The 17,565-nt window shown below is 51.9% G+C and overlaps 2 protein-coding genes and 1 long non-coding RNA gene across 4 annotated transcripts; 2 read left to right on the top strand and 1 right to left on the bottom strand.

Moving 5' to 3' along the window:
• The first annotated feature begins 3,488 nt into the window (after positions 1-3,488).
• On the top strand, positions 3,489-8,599 carry FAM83C (family with sequence similarity 83 member C). The gene is made up of 4 exons (XM_029916006.1): positions 3,489-4,001; positions 6,174-6,341; positions 6,531-6,655; positions 7,159-8,599. Exons 1-4 carry the CDS (start codon positions 3,489-3,491, stop codon positions 8,597-8,599), a joined length of 2,247 nt encoding a protein of 748 aa, XP_029771866.1.
• A 2,078-nt stretch (positions 8,600-10,677) lies between these two features.
• EIF6 (eukaryotic translation initiation factor 6) lies at positions 10,678-16,968 on the top strand. Its single transcript, XM_029919279.1, has 7 exons — positions 10,678-10,780; positions 10,993-11,111; positions 11,233-11,318; positions 13,068-13,243; positions 13,793-13,969; positions 14,164-14,345; positions 16,693-16,968. Exons 2-7 carry the CDS (start codon positions 11,005-11,007, stop codon positions 16,700-16,702), a joined length of 738 nt encoding a protein of 245 aa, XP_029775139.1. The 5' UTR covers positions 10,678-10,780; positions 10,993-11,004; the 3' UTR covers positions 16,703-16,968.
• Positions 14,868-17,563, bottom strand: LOC115275505. 2 transcript variants are annotated; one of them, XR_003901591.1, is made up of 3 exons: positions 17,272-17,563; positions 16,403-16,582; positions 14,868-15,175 (listed from the first exon to the last, which is right to left on the bottom strand). It is a non-coding gene; the product is annotated as an uncharacterized LOC115275505 (long non-coding RNA). The 2 variants fall into 2 exon arrangements; XR_003901592.1 differs by lacking the exon at positions 14,868-15,175 and adding an exon at positions 15,227-15,279.
• Between the last annotated feature and the right edge of the window lie 2 nt (positions 17,564-17,565).

The following is a 17,565-nucleotide window of genomic DNA, read 5'->3' as shown; positions in this document are numbered from 1 at the left end:
ATAAAAGGTACACGGCAGCGTTGGCGTCAGAGCAGCCTGCACCTGATGGGCTCCGACCATCCCCACACGACAATCATCAGGCCAGGCGCCACCTGGCTCCTAAAGGACAACAGACCAGGTGAAGTGGCCCCCAGGATGGCAGAATGATGCTGGGCAGGCGCCTGACACATCCCCAGGACAGGAAAATATTTTTCTTCCTTTTAATAACAGTTATTAAGGGGCCTGTGCCAACACACTGCCGCCTGGGTCCGGGCTTTGCTATCTGTACGGCTCCTTCCACTCTGGGTCTCCGGCCCAGGCCCAGCCCTGAGGCCAGGGATACCTGTCTACCCTCCGGTTGCCCTTTACCCATTCAGCCCATCGGGAGCGGCTACTCTTGCCACCCGGGAGATTTGATTTGATTTAATGCTTTCATTATCAGCGTGTCAGGGATACCTTGGAGCCCTTTCCACTTCAGTTCGTTGTCTTCCCACCTCTGCCCCCTCACTTGAGCTCCCCGTGTGCACAGCCAGTACCACGCAGCGGAGTTGGGCTCAAAGACCTCCCCTGTTGCCCGGTCACTCTTGCATACAAACAGATCTTCACCCAGACCTCACACAAATACACATACACACATGCGGACACAGGTAAATGCACACCAACATATGGCTAGATATTTAAAGGCAGCCAAGCAGACATACAAACGTCACAGATAGCATGTACATTACATGCACAGGTACAGTTAGGTATGGGCATGTGTATATAGAGTTGCATATGAAATTACTGATACTCAGTGTTGTTGGTTTTTTTACTTACAAAAATAGAATCTAGGGATGTCTCCCTGGCTCAGTCTGTAGAGCATGTTGCTCCTGATCTCAGGTCGTGAGTTCAATACCCACACTGAGCATAGAGCTTATGTTAAAAAAAAAAAAGTGTTTAATACAAATGTCAGCATGGAGGGAAATATACAAAAATCTAGAGCTAAATTTGTACACCTGTGTTTAAGCAGCACGAGAGCCAAAAGGTGGAAACAATCCAAGTGTTCATCAGTTGTTGAATGGATAAACAATGTGGAATTGTTGAAATATTATTCAGCCTTTAAAGGGAAGGAAATTCTGACACATGCTACAACATGGATGAACTTTGAGGACGTTATGCTAAGTGAAATATGCCAGTCACAAAAGGACAGATTCTGTTTAATTCCGCTGAGATGAGATGCTTAGAGTAGTCATGTTCATAAAGTCAGACAGTAGGAGGGGGGGCGACTGGGTGACTCAGTTAAGTGTCCGACTTCGGCTCAGGTCACGATCTCATAGTTCGTGGGTTTGAGTCCCACATCGGAGCCTGCTTGGGATCCTCTTGCCTCCTCACTCTGCTCCTCCTCCGCTCACTCACTCTCTTTCTCTCTCTCTCTGTTTCTCTTTCAAAAATAGATAAACATTAAGAAAGAAAGAGAGAGAGAGAGAGAAATAAAGGAAAGAAAGAAAGAGTGTGGTTACCAGAAGCTGGAGGAGAGGAGGGAATGGGGAGTTGGCATTTAATTAAGGGTACAGAGTTTCAACTGGGGAAGATGAAAACGTTCTGGAGATGGATGGTGGTGACGGTTGCACAACCATATGAATGTACTTAATTCCACTGAACTGTATATTTAAAAATGGTTAAGATGGTAAACTTTATATTCCTTTTCCCATAATTAAAAATAATTTTTATAAAGATAGCCAACAATATGTATCATCAGATAGATGTGTAACATTGAGGGATAAACACAGGCACTCAGAAACACGCTGCCTGCCCTCCCAGGAAAACTTCTCCAACCCAGATAAGGGCCCGGTTCTCCCCCTAAACAAACCTGGAGATAAGGCCCTAATGAGGGCCCTGCCTCCTTAGATGCCCCTACAGCTCATTACCCTCCCACGGTCTGCCTCTGTTTACCCAATTTTTATCCTTCACCCACCACCCCTCTCCCCTACCCCCCCCCCCACGGAAGGACCTCCTTAGAGCACCTGGTGTTCCAGTGTCTGCCCCTGCCTCCAGAATGGGATGGAATGGCCCAGCATCTATCTCTTGGCCTTATCCTGACCCCTGAGCACCTCACTTTCAGGCTCCTCAAAGACAAAGCCTCAGCCCCATTCATCTTCGGTCCCAGGGCCCAGCTCAACATGGGAACCCCTAAATCCCTCTGCCCCCTACCATGAATGTGTCAGGCCCTGTGTGAAGCTCTGTGGACATAGAAGGACCGGTGTCTGGTCTGAACATGATCACAGACCAGATAAAGCAAGTGTAATCAGTATTATACAGGGTTTGTGAGACACGGTGTTAGGTCTCCTGTTCTCCATCCTCATTGGACCTCATCCCTCCTTAGAAGGGTAGCACCTTGAGCTGGCATTGTGCACTGTTGTGACCACTTCTGCCTGGCCTGCCTCCCTAACTAACTGCCATCTACGGACCCCTGTTCTCCAGAGCAAAGCCTCTCACTCACTAGGCCAAGCCATGTGGAACAGCATTTCTCAGGGATGGGCCTGGGTCCACTGTCCCAGGTGCACCAGGGTACTTGTAAGTAAAAAAGTAGGCTTCAGAAGGTTACTCAGACTTTCTGGATTTGCATCTCAGATGGATGGATCCTGGGGATCAGCATTTTAACCTTCCCCAGATGATCCTGGGGTCTAGGCTGAAAGCCACTGCTTGAGATCCTTGGAGGATGGGCTCAGAGCCAGGGTGGGGGCTGGGCAGGGGACTGTGAGTGTCACACTTACAGAGGCAGTGGCAGAGTCATCATGGGAGCACAGAGGCCTGGATGGGGGGCAGATAGGTGTTGACGTCCTTGACAGTTCTGTGTGACGCCCTGTTCAGTTCTTATTTAGGGTCTGTTTGTAGGTGTGCCCAGGCTTCTGTTATCCACCGCGGTATGGTCAGGGTTATGGCTCGTCTCTGAATTAGCATTTGGGTCAGTCCACACGGGTTTGATTGAAATGAATGGTCTGCATATGACATGTCAGCCCGTCTACTTGTGCATTCATATCTTTATCTCAGTGTCTTGAGTCATTTATCCACCCTGGTGTGTATGTGCATGTGTTCGTGTGTGTGCATGTGTGTGTCTGAGCAGGTCTGGGCCCCTCTGGACCATAATCCAATCTCTATGGGGGCTCTGGAAGGTCAGGGTTTGGAGAAAACTTGCTGGGAACCTGGTGGTACTGGGGCAGGTGATGCTGGGGTGGGGCTGGGGTGGGGGTGGGCAGGAGTGTGTGCTAAGGGCCTGGCACTGCCATTTCCCTGAGCGGGCGAGTCTCAACAGCAGGCAGACAGGTGAGGCTGACCCGACAGGTTCCAGAGGCCAGGGGCAATGGGGCGGAGCATGGCTCTGACTTAGGGTGGCAACGTGTTGGGGGCCGTGGCACATACAGGGCGGGCAGGCAGGAGGTGGTTCTATTGGTATCTTCTTCCTGCTGCAGCTGGCCCAGGGTGCAGGCCATGGAGCCTGCTGGGGGGTGAGGGCAGCCAGGTGGGCAGGAATGTTTGGAGGCCTGGGGCCTGGGGACTCAGGGTCCCAGGGCATGGCAGGACCCCTGCGGGGCCGGGTGGAGGAGCTGAAGCGGCCGTGGTGGCGGGAGGCCTCACCACTGGTGCTCCAGCACAGTGAGGCTGCCCGGTTGGCAGCCGACGCCCTCCTGGAGCGGGGTGAGGCCGCCTACCTGCAGGTCATCTCCGAGGAGCGGGAGCTGCCCTTCCTGAGTGCTCTGGACGTGGACTACATGACCAGCCATGTGCATGGGGGCCCTGAGCTCAGTGAGGTCCAGGGACTGGAGGTCTCAGGGCCTGACCGCCTCAGCCTGCTCTCTGAAATCACCTCAGGCACTTACTTCCCCATGGCCTCCGACATAGACCCCCCGGACCTGGACTTGGGCTGGCCTGAGGTTCCACAGGCCACGGGCTTCAGCCCCACCCAGGCTGTGGTTCACTTCCAGCGAGATAAGGCCAAGAACATCAAGGACCTTCTGCGCTTTCTCTTCAGCCAGGCCCGCACGGTAAGGGCCTTCTATCTTCAGACTTTCATTCTACAGGTGTGTAAACTGAGGCCCAGGGAGGGAAAGGGACCAATCCAAGGCCATATAAAGAAGCTTGGGGTAGCATTGGGACTAGAGCCTCTGGCCTCTTCAGATTACAAGCTCCTAGAGGGTGGGCATCTGTTTTATTTACTCTGGTAATCACTTGGCACTCGAGAACATTATTCACCAAACACCCTAAAAATGCATGCAGAATTGGGCATATTGATGGGAGGGATCTTCTCTGAATCTTTCTTAGGAGAGGGTCCATGGCCTTCATTAGATTCTCGAAGATTTTATGATCCCAAAGTAAGAAGTTCAACCTTGATGAACATTTGGGTCACCCCCTTGACTTACTGAGGAGGAAACTGAGGCCAGAGAGGGGCTGGAATTTGCTCAGGAAGGTCCAGTCAGTTGGTGAAATAGAGCTCATGGAGAGAGAAAGGGGCCCTGACTCAGGCCCTGGACCCAGGCTGGGGGACCCTAGTGCATACCCCCAGCCGCACCTCACCCCCTCCTGTACTGCATTTCTAGCTGGACCTGAGACAGGGAAGAGGGCACTGGTGCCTGGGCCTCAGCGTGGCATTTGAGGGCTGGGCTGTTAGTTCTGCACCTAAATGGAAGAGGGATGGAGGCTTCTGGGCTCAGGGATGGAGAGCCGGGGCTCAGGAGAAAGAGAAGCAGGGGAGGAGAGCAGGTCCAGTGATCGGTACCAGGAAGGCTCCAGCCACAGACCAGCAGAGCTCTGGCCTCCAACTCAGGAGGCAGGGAAATGGATCAGATGACCCCAGGAAGGATCTGAGATGGGTTAGACTCAGTGTGTTAGTCTGGGGTGCATCCTGCTGCAGAGATCAGGAGCCAGCATGCTGGGATCTCCCAGGGACTTCCAGAGCCTCCTTGGCAAACCTGCCTGAGCCCCAGGCAGGGGAGGGCCAGGCCTGATTAGCACTGGGAATGGGGTTATTAGTGAGGTGGCTGCTGTTGTCACCCCTGTCCCTTTGATCTTTCTTGCCTGACCTTGTTCCCCCCCACCCTCAGCCAGGCCTGTGCCATGGACAAGGGCACCCTCCAGCACCTTCCCTCCTCATCCTCATCTAGACCCTCCACCTCTGGGCCAGGAGCCAGGCTTCCATTCCGGGCTGTCACTGACTCTCAGAGTGACCTTGGGAAGGGCTTCCTTTTCTTGTGGGCCAACTCCTTGTTTGTTAAGCAGGCAGCAGGAAAGGAACATTTATTGAGCTTCTGTTGTGTGTTGAGTATTTTCACATTGAATTCCCTGTAACTATGAGCTGTAACTATCATTATCTCCATTTAACAGACGAGGAAATTGAGGCTCACAGAGGTGAAGAAACAAACCCAAGGTCATATCAGTAGGAAGTAGCAGAGTGCAGATTTGAACCCGGTTCTGTCTGGCTCCAAAGCTAGAGTGATTTGCTCCTCTTGCCTCAGCCTGGATGGGGAGAGGCAGTTCTCACAGCAGATATACGCAAAGGGAAGTTGGGGGCTTGATGGTGTTGGGGAGGGGTTTCAGGGCTTCTCTGAGGCAGTCCATTATATGAGGAGACCACAAGCCCCAGTCTCTTGACTGAGCAGAAAACTTGGTCTGCTCAGTCCAAGGTGGAAGTGAGGGAGTCTGTGGGCATAAGATACCACACTAGACCTCTGTAGTTTCACAGGGAAACTGAGGCAGGTCTGGAAAATGGCTTGAAGCCCCCAGTAACTGCCTTGCAGCTCTAATTCCTGAGGATGGAACCTTCGACAGCACTAGGGCTGGAGCTAGTGGGAGAGCATGAGGGCCTGCGCTGGGAATGGGGATCTGGGTTCTGCTCCTGATTCCTTCCCTACTCTGGGCCTAGGTCTCCCCACAGACATCTTTGAGGAATTCATGACAGATAAAACCGTCTGTCCCCAGACATATGCACACAGAAACCTTCAAACATATTTTGGGCTTTCAAGACAGTGGAACCCCCCCCCCCTAAGTTAAGAACCTCTGAGCAAGGTTGTTAGGTTGTTGCTAAAAGCCCTTCCAGTCCAGATGTTCTCACAGGTTCTGGCCTCCTAATTTTAAGCCCAGTTCTCTTTTCTTGGGACCTCAGCCCCCCCTGGGCTGGGCAATATCCCGGGAAGGGCTGAACTTCTCCCTACATCCTCCAGGTGGTAGCTGTCGTGATGGATGTATTCACTGACATGGAGCTTCTATGTGACCTCATGGAGGCCTCGAGCCGGCGTGGTGTCCCCGTCTACCTGCTTTTGGCTCAGGAACACCTGAGGCACTTCCTGGAGATGTGCTACAAGATGGACCTCAATGGGGGGCACCTGCCGGTCAGTGAGGACAGAGGCGGTAACCGGGGGGTTGTGGGTCAGTAAGCACTAGCGGGGGGGTGTCAATGGGAGTTGGCGACTGAGTTTCCTTAGCTGTTTAAGGTTAGAGACTGCATGGGATTTAGATGTGGCTTGAGCCCCACACTCTCAAGGTCACCCCCCCCCAACCTACCACCCTCCTTGGCCCAGAATATGCGTGTGCGGAGCACATGTGGAGACACATACTGCAGCAAGGCCGGCCGCCGCTTCACGGGGCAGGCCCTGGAGAAGTTTGTGATCATCGACTGTGAGCAGGTGGTGGCAGGCAGCTACAGGTGAGCACGGGGAACGGGAGAGAGGGGCCGGGGGCTGTGCTACTGGCTGGTGAGGGCACCTGGGATCTGGCAGCTTGAATTTACCTTCATCCACCCAACCCTTGCAACATGGACTGGGCAGCTACCAAGTGCCAGGCATTGTGTGGGCCTCAGGGCATAGTGTGGGGAGAAAGACAGCCCCCCACTGGGCCCTGGAGGACCTCACTCTGTGGAAGGATCACTTTCATGTCTGGCCTATCACACCTCAGAACTGGAGGGACTCCAGGGACTCTCGCCTCCAGTCCATTTTACAGATGGGGAAGTTGAGGCCCTGAGATGGGAAACCATATGCCCAAGTCCTCTAAGGGGAGTTAGGACTAGCACAGACTCTGAAGTTGGAGCTCTGTCCCCTCACTTGGGTCCTAATGGTGGTGAAGTTGTCCTGGTATATTCCCCTGGTTATGACCCCTGCCTAGCCCCAGGGTCCTGCACTTTGCCTCCTGACCTTGACCCCCTGTCCCCAGCTTCACCTGGCTTTGCAGCCAGGCCCACACAAGCATGGTGCTGCAGCTGAGGGGCCGCATCGTGGAAGACTTTGACCGGGAGTTCCGCTGTCTGTATGCCGAGTCTCGGCCTGTGGAGGGCTTCTGTGGTGGTGAGGATCCCGTGTCTCCCAGGGCACTGTGTCCTCCCACGGTGCCCCTGGGCTTCCGGCCCGGTGTGTCGAGCCCGGCATCCTCCTCACCCTCCAGCACCAGCCTTAGCAGCATCAAACGCTCACCTCTAATGGGCCACTCTTCTTACCTCAGTCCGCCAGGAGGCGGTGGCTACAGTGACACGGGGATCGGGTCCTCACCCCTGGGCCCTGCCCACTGCGAGGCCAGTGGCCAGCCCTCTCTGAAACGCCAGCTGTCAGACCCTAACCATGGCTCCCTGCCAGGGCCCTACAGGTCCAATCTAGGAAAGCTGGGGGTGTCCCCATGGTCCCAATCCTCCCCTGCCCTCAACCACAGTGGTGCCAGCCCCCTGACCCTGGCAGTGAGGTCACCTCTGCTTGCTCGCCAACGCCCCCTCCTCCCCTTCCCCCAGGGTGTTGCAGCCCTCTCCCGGCTCCCAGAGAATGAGCTCCTGGGAAGCCAGGAGTCTAGTCCCCAACGAAGTCGCTGGGTACCTAGTACAGCTCTGGAGACAGTGGAGGAGAAGAAGGTGTCTCTGAATCAGAGCCATGGCCAGTTGGATCTTCTCATCCCCTTCCCTAGAGCCAGAGAAGCTGGAGGCCCTGATTCTGGGGTTAACCCCAACTCAGGCTCCCTCTGGCCTGGAGATCAAACCTCAGAGGACAGGAGGTTTTCCCCCAATGAGAGATACAACCAGTTGGATCTCCTGCCCCAGACCCAGGGTGCTGGGGGTACCCCTGAGTCAGGTTCCCCCAGATCTGTTAATCAAATCCCAGAGGACAAGAGGCTGTCCTCAAATCACAGCCACAGACAATTGGACCTCCTGGTACAGTACCCCAAGGCTGGGGGCTCCAGAGTGCCCCCTGAAGCCAACTCCTCAGCCAGGGCCGGAAAGCATGGTCCTGATGAGCGACGACAGACCCTGGGCCACAGCCAGCTGGACCTCATCACAAAGTTTGGCCCATTCCGGAATGAGGGGCCTGGGCCCAATGGTCTCCCCAGACCAAGCCCTGCTCAAAAGGCTGGAGTGGGCTCTGGTGATGAGAAGAGGCTGACCCTGGGCCACAGCAAGCTGGACCTCATTACCAAGTATCATCAATTGCAGGGCGCCAGGCAAGGACCTGAGCCTAGCCTCCCTGGGGGCTCCACAGGTGGCCATCACAATGGCAGTAGCAATGGCCTATCGGGGGATGAGAAGCGGCTGACCTTGGGCCACAGCAAACTGGACCTCATCACTAAGTACAACAAGTCCAAGTTCAAACTGCTCCGAAGCCGCTTTGAGTCCTAGTCCTGTCCCAGCAAGGGCATGTCCCTCCTCCATCTACTTAGATTCTAGATGTACTCAGGTTCCAGACTCTAGAGTTCTCCAGCAGGGGCTGCATGGGGAGCAGAGGGTGTCTAGAAGCTCAGGTTAGACACTGACTAAGTTCAGAATTCTTGTTCTCTCTCTCTCTCTCTCTCTCTCTCTCTCTCTCTCTCTCTCACACACACACACACACACACACACATGAAAATAGAACCCACAGTACCTGCTATTTGCCACTGTGCTGGGTGCCTCACACAGGTTAATTCTCATCTTTCATCCTTACAACATCCTACAAGATAGACCTCTAGTAGGTATATATTTCTAGGGTCATAGGTACTATCTTTCCTGTTTTATAAATGTGGAAGCTGAGGTCCAGGGAGTTTGATAACTTGCTTGGAATCTGATCCAAGTGAAATCAGTGGCAGAGCTGGGGCCCAAGCCCATGGCCCTAATGCTTAAGATTGTGTTTTTGCACAGACATAATACACCATTATCAACAGTTCACATGTCCCCATTCACACAAAATACACACATCACAGAGATGCCCCAAATGCCTGTACAACACAAACAGCGCACTGACAGCGTTCATACCCACAAACTGCATACCCATTGACACACAGTAAGTAAAAACAAAGGTCAGTGTGGTAAACCGAAATACTCAGAATTCTAGTTATAGGTACCCAATGAATGTACTATGGCTAAATGAGTGGCTAAACAAAATACATGCATTCAGTGCACAATGTAGACCCCTCAGGTTCCACAGACAATAAATGTGCATATAACCTCACACACACACACACACACACACACACACACACACACACACACACAGAAGCACAGGCTCTGACAGGTTGTGCGTCTTTTCCTGGATTTGCTACCTCCCTGGGAGAGTTTACACAATACAAACCAATAAAGGCAGACATGCTATGACCCAGCAGCAGCCTGGTGTATCCTGAGAAAGGCGGAGTTATGGAACTGCATGTTGAGGGCTGGGGAAGGGCACCATTCAGCCCAATTGTGGAGGGCGCCCGGAGGGAGAGTAGATGTTTGCGCAAGGGCTGAGGGAAGGACAGGGGATCCAAGCCCCCTCTATCCTCATGGTGACATTCTGAGAGGCCTTGGGGGCTTTTGTAGACTCTACAAAGTGTAGATTAAGTTCATCTCATCCACGAGAGCAGGTCCCTTGACTGCTACCATCTATCTTGGGGACAGAGAGTGGCTGCTGAGTGAGTGATCAAGCACATGCATAGCGGAAGCCAGTCAGCATCCACGCCATTGCCCATCTGGTCCCTCACTAACACCCGGTTTCATCCACCTTCCCCTTTCTCCAATACCTTCTTCAGACTGGTTTCTTCTACTTCTCTGGCCACATCTCCTTCTCCAGCCTTTGTCCTGGTCTCATTTCTCCCCACTGGACGCCTCTGTGGGTGACCTCATCCATCCCAGGCTTCAGCCCCAAATCTCAGCCCTTCACTCTCCCCTGGGCTCCAGATCTGGACTGGATGTTTGTCCAGAACCTCACACTCAGCACGTCAACTTCCCCACACCTGCTCTTTCTCCTTAGGCTTTATTTACTTCAATAAAAACTTCCATCATCATTTGGGGCGCCTGGGTGACTCAGTAGGTTAAGCGTCCGACTTCGGCTCAGGTCATGATTTCAGGGTTCATGGGTTTGAGCCCGTCGTCAGGCTCTGTGCTGACAGCTAGCTCAGAGCCTGGAGCCTGTCTTCGGATTCTGTGTCTCCCCCTCTCTCTGACCCTCCCCTGCTCACGCTCTCTCTCTCTCAAAACTAAATAAAAACATTAAAAAAAAATACTTCCATCATCAACTCATCTTCTGTTGGACATCCCTGGAGCTCCTCCTCTCTTATGCCTCGAATCCAACCAGCCACAAGTCTTCGTCAATGGCACCTCCCAAAAAGCGCCTGAATAAATAAATGAAGGAATGAATGGATGAGAACATGCGTGGGGCGGGGCCAGGTAGGGTCCCGAAAAGACCACTTACAACCTTAGAGTCCTCCCAGGGGGTGGAGCTACGGTGGCGGCTGCCTGCGTGGGCGGGTCTCCCCGCTCTCCCGGAAGTCTCCTTGGGCGGAGGCGGAAACGGAAACCTGCTTCGGGCGAAAAGAAGCTGTTGAAGCGTGCGGAGGTTGCGGTCTTTTGGTGAGCGGGTGTGGAGGGACGCCGGAAGGGATAGTTCCGGGCTCCCTGCTTCGTGAGTGGTAGGGGCTGGAGGATTCCGAGTCAGAGAGTCCAGAGGGGTCCAGTGGGCGGGACCTGAGATTGGAGGAGCCGAGAGAGGGGCGGTTCGCGGCTGGCCCTGAAGGGCTGAGGCCGGGAGAAGATCCGCTGGCCCTGAACCCCCGGTTCCGCAGCCCTTAGGCCTCATGGCGGTCCGAGCGTCTTTCGAGAACAACTGTGAGATCGGCTGCTTTGCCAAGCTCACCAACACCTACTGCCTGGTGGCCATCGGAGGATCGGAGAACTTCTACAGGTGCGGCGGGATCCCCAGTGTCTGCTGGCAATGGGGTGGCTGGATGGCTGAGGGGGTGCGGGGAGTCGGGGGCTCAGACCCCTCAGCCCCTTGACCACTGACTGAATCCACGTCCCTACAGTGTGTTCGAGGGCGAGCTCGCCGATACGATCCCCGTGGTGCACGCGTCCATCGCTGGCTGCCGCATCATCGGGCGCATGTGTGTGGGTAAGCCAGACTCTGAGCGAGGACGTGGATCCTCCCAAAGTCCTTAATTGTAGCCTTGGAGGGGACCCTTAGTGATCCTTGGATTTCCAGGCTTTCCTCTATTATCTCCAGAGACTAGGAATCTCTCTGGCCTGTGCCGGACCCGGTTTTAAAGTGCCTTCAGATCAGAGACGATCACTGGCGAAGGCTTCTGGATCATAGGATAACAACATTAAGTGCTTTCACTCTTAAACTTGATTTCATTTCTTCACCAAAACCCTGGCAGGCAGGCAGGCATTATTGGGTTGATCTGCTAATGATGAAGCCAAGATTCAAGGAACCCAAGTGACTCACCAAGTTCCACACCTTCCCTCCACACTTGGGAGGGAAGATAGAAATGTTTCTCCCTTGCCCCTGGCTCTGGGCAAGTTGCTTCCTCTTTCTGAGGATCCAGTTCTGCCGCTACAAAATGACAAGCTAAGATTCTGAGTCATCTTATTCATTGTCCATTTAAGTCTTAAATTCCCTTTATTATGTCTCTGAGTGGCATCCCTATCCTCGTCCCCTACTTCTAATCACTGTTGAGTTTGGCCATTGGTCCTTTGTTTGAGTTGGATCTGTCTTCCATTACTGTCATCCCTTATTTCCAGTTTTGTTCATTGGGGCCATATAGGAGTTTGTTCTTTTATTTTTTATCATAAGCCTGATGACCTTGGCCTCTGAGTATTTTCTTATTCAGGCCAAACACTCTGGGCTCTAACTATGACCTTTAGACTTGACACTTGGTGTTATTTTTTTTTTTTTTAATATAATGGGTGTAACCCAAAGTTTAGAAGTTCAAGAGTTGTGTTCTTGCGGAGGGAGGCAGAGGTTTAGTTGTTGTCACAATATAATTGTAGTTTGTTCATTCTTACTGTGTTTTGTGTAAATATACAACAGTATATTCATCCATTTTATTGACAGTGGGCATGAGGGTAGCTTTCAGTTCTAATATGAACAGTGTTGCTATGTCTTTTAGTGAACACATATGCATGTTTCTATTGGCTGTATAATGAGAGAACTGGTTGGGCACAGGGGATGTAGATATTCTATATAGTAGGTGATGCCAGATAATAATCTGAAGTGGTTGACCAATCTACACTCCTGTTGGTTGTTCCATATCTTTGCCAATATTTGGTATTGGCATTTGTTTTTAAATTTTTTTCTCTGTTTTTTATTTATTTTTGAGAGACAGAGAGAGACAGCACAAGCAGGGGAGGGTTAGAGAGAGAGGGAGAAACAGAATCTGAAACAGGCTCCAGGCTCTGAGCTGGCTGTCAGCACAGAGCCCAACATGGGGCTAGAACCCACAAACCATGAGATCATGACCTGAGCCGAAGCCAGCTGCTTAACCAACTGAGCCACCCAGGCACCCTTTGGCATTCTTTTTAATGCCTTCTGGTAGGTGTGTTGTGTTACCTCTGTTTTTAAGTAGCAAAATATACAGCTAACGCCAAGAGCTCCTCTTGTTAGTCCCAGCCCCCTCTGATGATGGCAAAATGGGCAGGGTGTGTTGGAACAAATTCCTGGGTTATCTCTGGCCTGCCCAGTGGGACTCCTGGTCCCTGGGGGTGTTGTATGGATCAGCGGGGTAGTGGGCTGAGGTCTGGGCCTAAAGCTTTCCTGGGGAAACTGATGGGCTGGGTTGTATCTAAAGCCCTCGGAGCTTAGCAGGACTGTTGTGTATTTGTGACCCATTCTTGCCCCACCCCCTAATTTGGATCTCTCTAGGGAATAGACATGGTCTCCTGGTGCCCAACAACACCACGGACCAGGAGCTGCAGCACATTCGCAACTGCCTTCCAGACTCAGTGCAGATCCGGCGGGTGGAGGAGCGGCTCTCAGCTCTGGGCAATGTCACCACGTGCAACGACTATGTGGCCTTGGTCCACCCAGACCTGGACAGGGTAAGGTAGCCCACTTTCACCCAAGAGTCACAGGACCAGCATGGTCAGTGGTTAGTCACTGTTCTTGCCCATCAGGCAGGACTTAAGGGTGTCTCTTGTTGTTTCTCTTTGTACTTGGGCTCTCAGATTTCAGGTGCTCATTGGAATAGTTATAATAGTGATAACAGAGGTGTGATCAGTGCCAGAAAGAAGCTGAGGAGGGTATTGACCCTTCAAAATCAGGGAGACTGGTCCATCTCAGCCTGCAACCAGAGCCAGGAGAGATGATTGACAATTAACTCTTGAGTGTAGGTTAGAGGGAAGAGGGTGATGTGGAGACCAGGCCTTATCTCCTTAGGGCATGTGTAGCTGTTAGGGACTCCATTGCTGGTCTAGACTCTGCTCCAAGCTATATTTCCTCCTTTTTCTGCGTGAAGCTTCCACATGGGGCTACACAGCAGAGGAATGAGGGGCTTAGGAGCCAAGCCCTGGGTGGTTCTGGGCGTGGAGGGCCCCAGGTTCCTTGCCTTGCAGGTTCTGGGCCCTGAGTACAGTGCCTTTGGCTAATAGGAAACAGAAGAAATCCTGGCTGATGTGCTCAAGGTGGAAGTCTTCAGACAGACAGTGGCTGACCAGGTGCTAGTTGGAAGCTACTGTGTCTTCAGCAATCAGGGAGGGCTGGTACATCCCAAGACTTCAATTGAAGACCAAGATGAGCTGTCTTCTCTTCTTCAGGTCCCCCTTGTGGTAAGCATTCCTTTCTCTAATTTGTCTCCTCCTGATGCAGATCCTTTGCCCAGTGTTAAGGGACTGAGTTATTACCTGTCACAGCAATTGGAGATGCAGGTCAGGGAGCAGAGTTTGGGGAGAGTCCTCGCCAAGGAGTGGCAGGACTGTGGCATCTGGTGCTGTGATCCACACATTGAGCTGTCCCTTGGCAGGCGGGCACTGTGAACCGAGGCAGCGAGGTGATTGCTGCAGGGATGGTGGTGAATGACTGGTGTGCCTTCTGTGGCCTGGACACAACCAGCACAGAGCTGTCAGTGGTGGAGAGTGTCTTCAAGCTGAACGAAGCCCAGCCTAGCACCATTGCGACCAGCATGCGGGATTCCCTCATTGACAGGTATCTGGGTCTCTCTTCTGCCTTTGGAGGGTAGAGGAGGGAGATGCCACCTAGAATGGGGCGACACTGCATTCACACTGGTGGGTCCTCGTGTGTGAGAGCACACCGGCACACTGCTGAGCAGTCACAAGGTTCAGCCAGCGAGCATTGCCTGAATATCTGCTCGTGCCCATCTTTTGAAGACTCAGCTCAGTGTCCCCTCTTTGGGCAAAGCTCCCCTCTGGTCCATCTTATTTTCTCACTGACCGCATTGTTTTGTAGTTTGTGTGTGCTTGTGTGTCAGTGTCCCCAGCCAGCAGCCCAGAGCTTGAGACCAAAAAGAGCTGTTTGCAAAGGGACAGAGGGGAAGCTGCTCTTAGGAACTAAGGGGATCCTAAAGGGCTTGTTGGGGGTGGGGAGTGCATCAAAATTGTCCGGATTTTTGTGGGTTTAAGAAGAAAGTGGGATCTTGGGCCTAATCCTGGATGTTCTGGGGTATGAGGCTCTGGAATCTCTTTTTCCTTTGGAGGAGCAGCAGGTGCCAATATTCACCCTTTCCCACTGAGGATTCTTCTCAAGGCATGCCACACCCCAGTATCCCAGGAATCTTTATGAAGACAGAAACCCCGCATACCCATATAGAGCAAGTACCCAGTGACAGACCCCCTACTTACAACAGGCAAAATTACCCTTCATTCTCCCTTCTTCAATCATTCGTTCATCTGATGTTCATTGAACCTTGTCGATAGGACTCCATGCAGGATAGTCAGGCAACTTAGTCCTGTGTTCTGCCTCTAGGAGCTCACAGTGTAGCTGAGAAGTTGTAGAGGCTACACATAACTCTTCACTACCTTCAAAGAAGAGATAAAAGGTGCCTTAGGTGGCTCAGGAAGCTCCAATGAAACACTCTGGTATCCCGGAAGGTTTTGTGGAGGACAGATCATTCAGTCTGGCCCTGGGGGAAATGAGTAGGTATTTGAATGTGCAGAGATGGAGTTAGGGAAGCACTTCAGACAGACCCAGAGGTGGGAAAGTATGGAGAGTGTGAAAGGGCAAGGTGGTATTGCCAGAGTGTTAAAGACCCTCAATGCCCATGTCAGGAAGTTTTGACCGTAGGCCTCTGATTTTGACCTTTAATCTGTGTTGAGATGCTTGTTAATAAGATTCCTGGCATCAACCCTGAGTTACCAATTCCCTAGGTCTGGAGTGAGACCCAACCCTGTGTGGTTTATTTTACTAAGTTTCCCTGGGTGATTCTGATGGGGAATCGGAATTGAGAGCAGTTGAAAGGATCTGAACAGGAAAGTGGTGCAGGTGGTTTATCATTTGTTCAATAACTTTTTTTTTTTTGGACATGCCAGACAGTTGTGATTTGGTGAATAAGATATACCTATACTCCTCCCTGCCCTTGTGGAACATAGAATCTTACAAAGAAGACAGTACACAATCATTTAATTAAAGGACAAAACAAAAAAAAACCTCTTACCAGCCTAAGAACAGAAAGAAATTTCTGCAGTCTGATAATTGTTACCTACTAAAAAAACTACAGCAAATGTATTTAATGTAAAATTTCAGAAACAGCTCTTAAAGTCACGCAGAATTGCCCACAGTCACCAGCACTGTGGTGGTCAGTATTCTGCTGGTTCTAGCTTACACAGTTAGATAAGGTACAGAAATGGATACTGGCAGCCACCTCATTACCCTCCTTTGTTTTGAACCTGTTGAGTTTGAGGTGCCCATGAGAGTTGATAATGAAGGTGTCAGGTAGTTGATTAGAAATATGTACTTTAGTTTTATAATTGTACATGTATTTATTTCTCCTGTAATTTTTCTTTTTTTTTTTATGTTTATTTTTGAGAGAGAGAGAGAGAGAGAGAGAGAGAGACACAGAGCATTAGCGGGGGAGGGGCAGACAGAGTGAGACCCACAGATTCCGAAGCAGGTTCCAGGCTCTGAGCTATCAGTGCAGAGCCTGATTCGGGGCTTGATCTCACAAACCATGAGATCATGACCTGAGCCAAACTCAAGACGCTTAACCCACTAAGCCACCCAGGTGCCCTTGTACACATATTTATTACCTCTAGGAAGAATATTTTGACTCCATCCCTGTCACTGGGGGATTTGTGGTCTGGACACATCCCTTGTCTTCTTTTGAGTCTCCTTGCTCCTTTCTCTGATGTTTGTAGTTACTTGTAGTTACTAGACTGGATTGTGACTCAAGGAAGCAGTGGAATCTGGAAGGGGCTCTGAGTGTGGCTCTTCAGGGTTGAGTTGGAACAAAGGGGTAAGGGTGGAGGTAAGCATCTTAAGAATAAAGGGTGGGGTGTGCTCTGAGAAACAGCTACTGACTGTGTCCTTCTCTCTCTAGCCTCACCTGAGTCATCTGCCATGGTGTTCTGCGGGTTCCTGCCTCTGGACTTTGGCCTCCTCTGCCCCACCCAGCTAAGCAGGGAGTTGGCAGAAAGCTCACTGGGAGTGAGTGGCTGGATGCCCAGCTTTTCACCTGTGCCCATCTCTTGGATCTATAGTTACTCCCAAAATCTGCCATATTGTACTGTCTGTCAGGCCTTACTGGCTCCTGATTGACTGCTCTCTTTCTTGTACCACCCCTATTAAAGGGCAGGTGTCTCTGGTTGTTCTTGAATGTGTTGTTTGGGGGCCTCCGCCTACAACCCTCCTTCTCTAACATTGTTCTGGGGGAAAGTGGGTAGGATATGCGCACGCACGCACACCCACACCCTCAGTCTCACAATTTCCCACCCTCCTCCTGAGATTATCAGGATGGGTGCTAATGATTGTCCCAGGGCAAGAGGAAGAAACACTCACTACTCTAGTTCTCACATTTTACACACAACTTCACCCTCTTATTTCTGGGGTTTAAGAGACGAGAATCTGTTCCAGCTCTCCTCTGGGCCGGAATGAGGACTTGTAGGGGGGTTTGGGGCACCTGGCTACAGGACAGTCTTGTCTTCTTTGACCAAGGTGGATGAAGGTTGCTGGCCTGACTGCCAGGTGCCATGGACAGCCTCAGAAAACTGGCAGGCACCCTCCCTTAGTAGCTCCAGTGGGTGTGGAGCCAGGAAGCTTCCAGATGAGTCCTGCGTGGCTGGGGCGTTGCTGGGGTGGCTCTTTCAGTCTCTGGATGTGTGCGGGGCGGGGCCTCCGGACGTTGGAGCAGCATTGGCTGGTTACTGGTGGGTGGGGTCGGGCCGTAAGCACCGCTGCGGCGGCCAGGAGGCGG

The sequence above is a fragment of the Suricata suricatta genome, chromosome 12 (assembly GCF_006229205.1).
Source record: "Suricata suricatta isolate VVHF042 chromosome 12, meerkat_22Aug2017_6uvM2_HiC, whole genome shotgun sequence".
Taxonomy (NCBI): domain Eukaryota; kingdom Metazoa; phylum Chordata; class Mammalia; order Carnivora; family Herpestidae; genus Suricata; species Suricata suricatta.
This window is presented reverse-complemented; position numbering and strand designations above follow the sequence as displayed.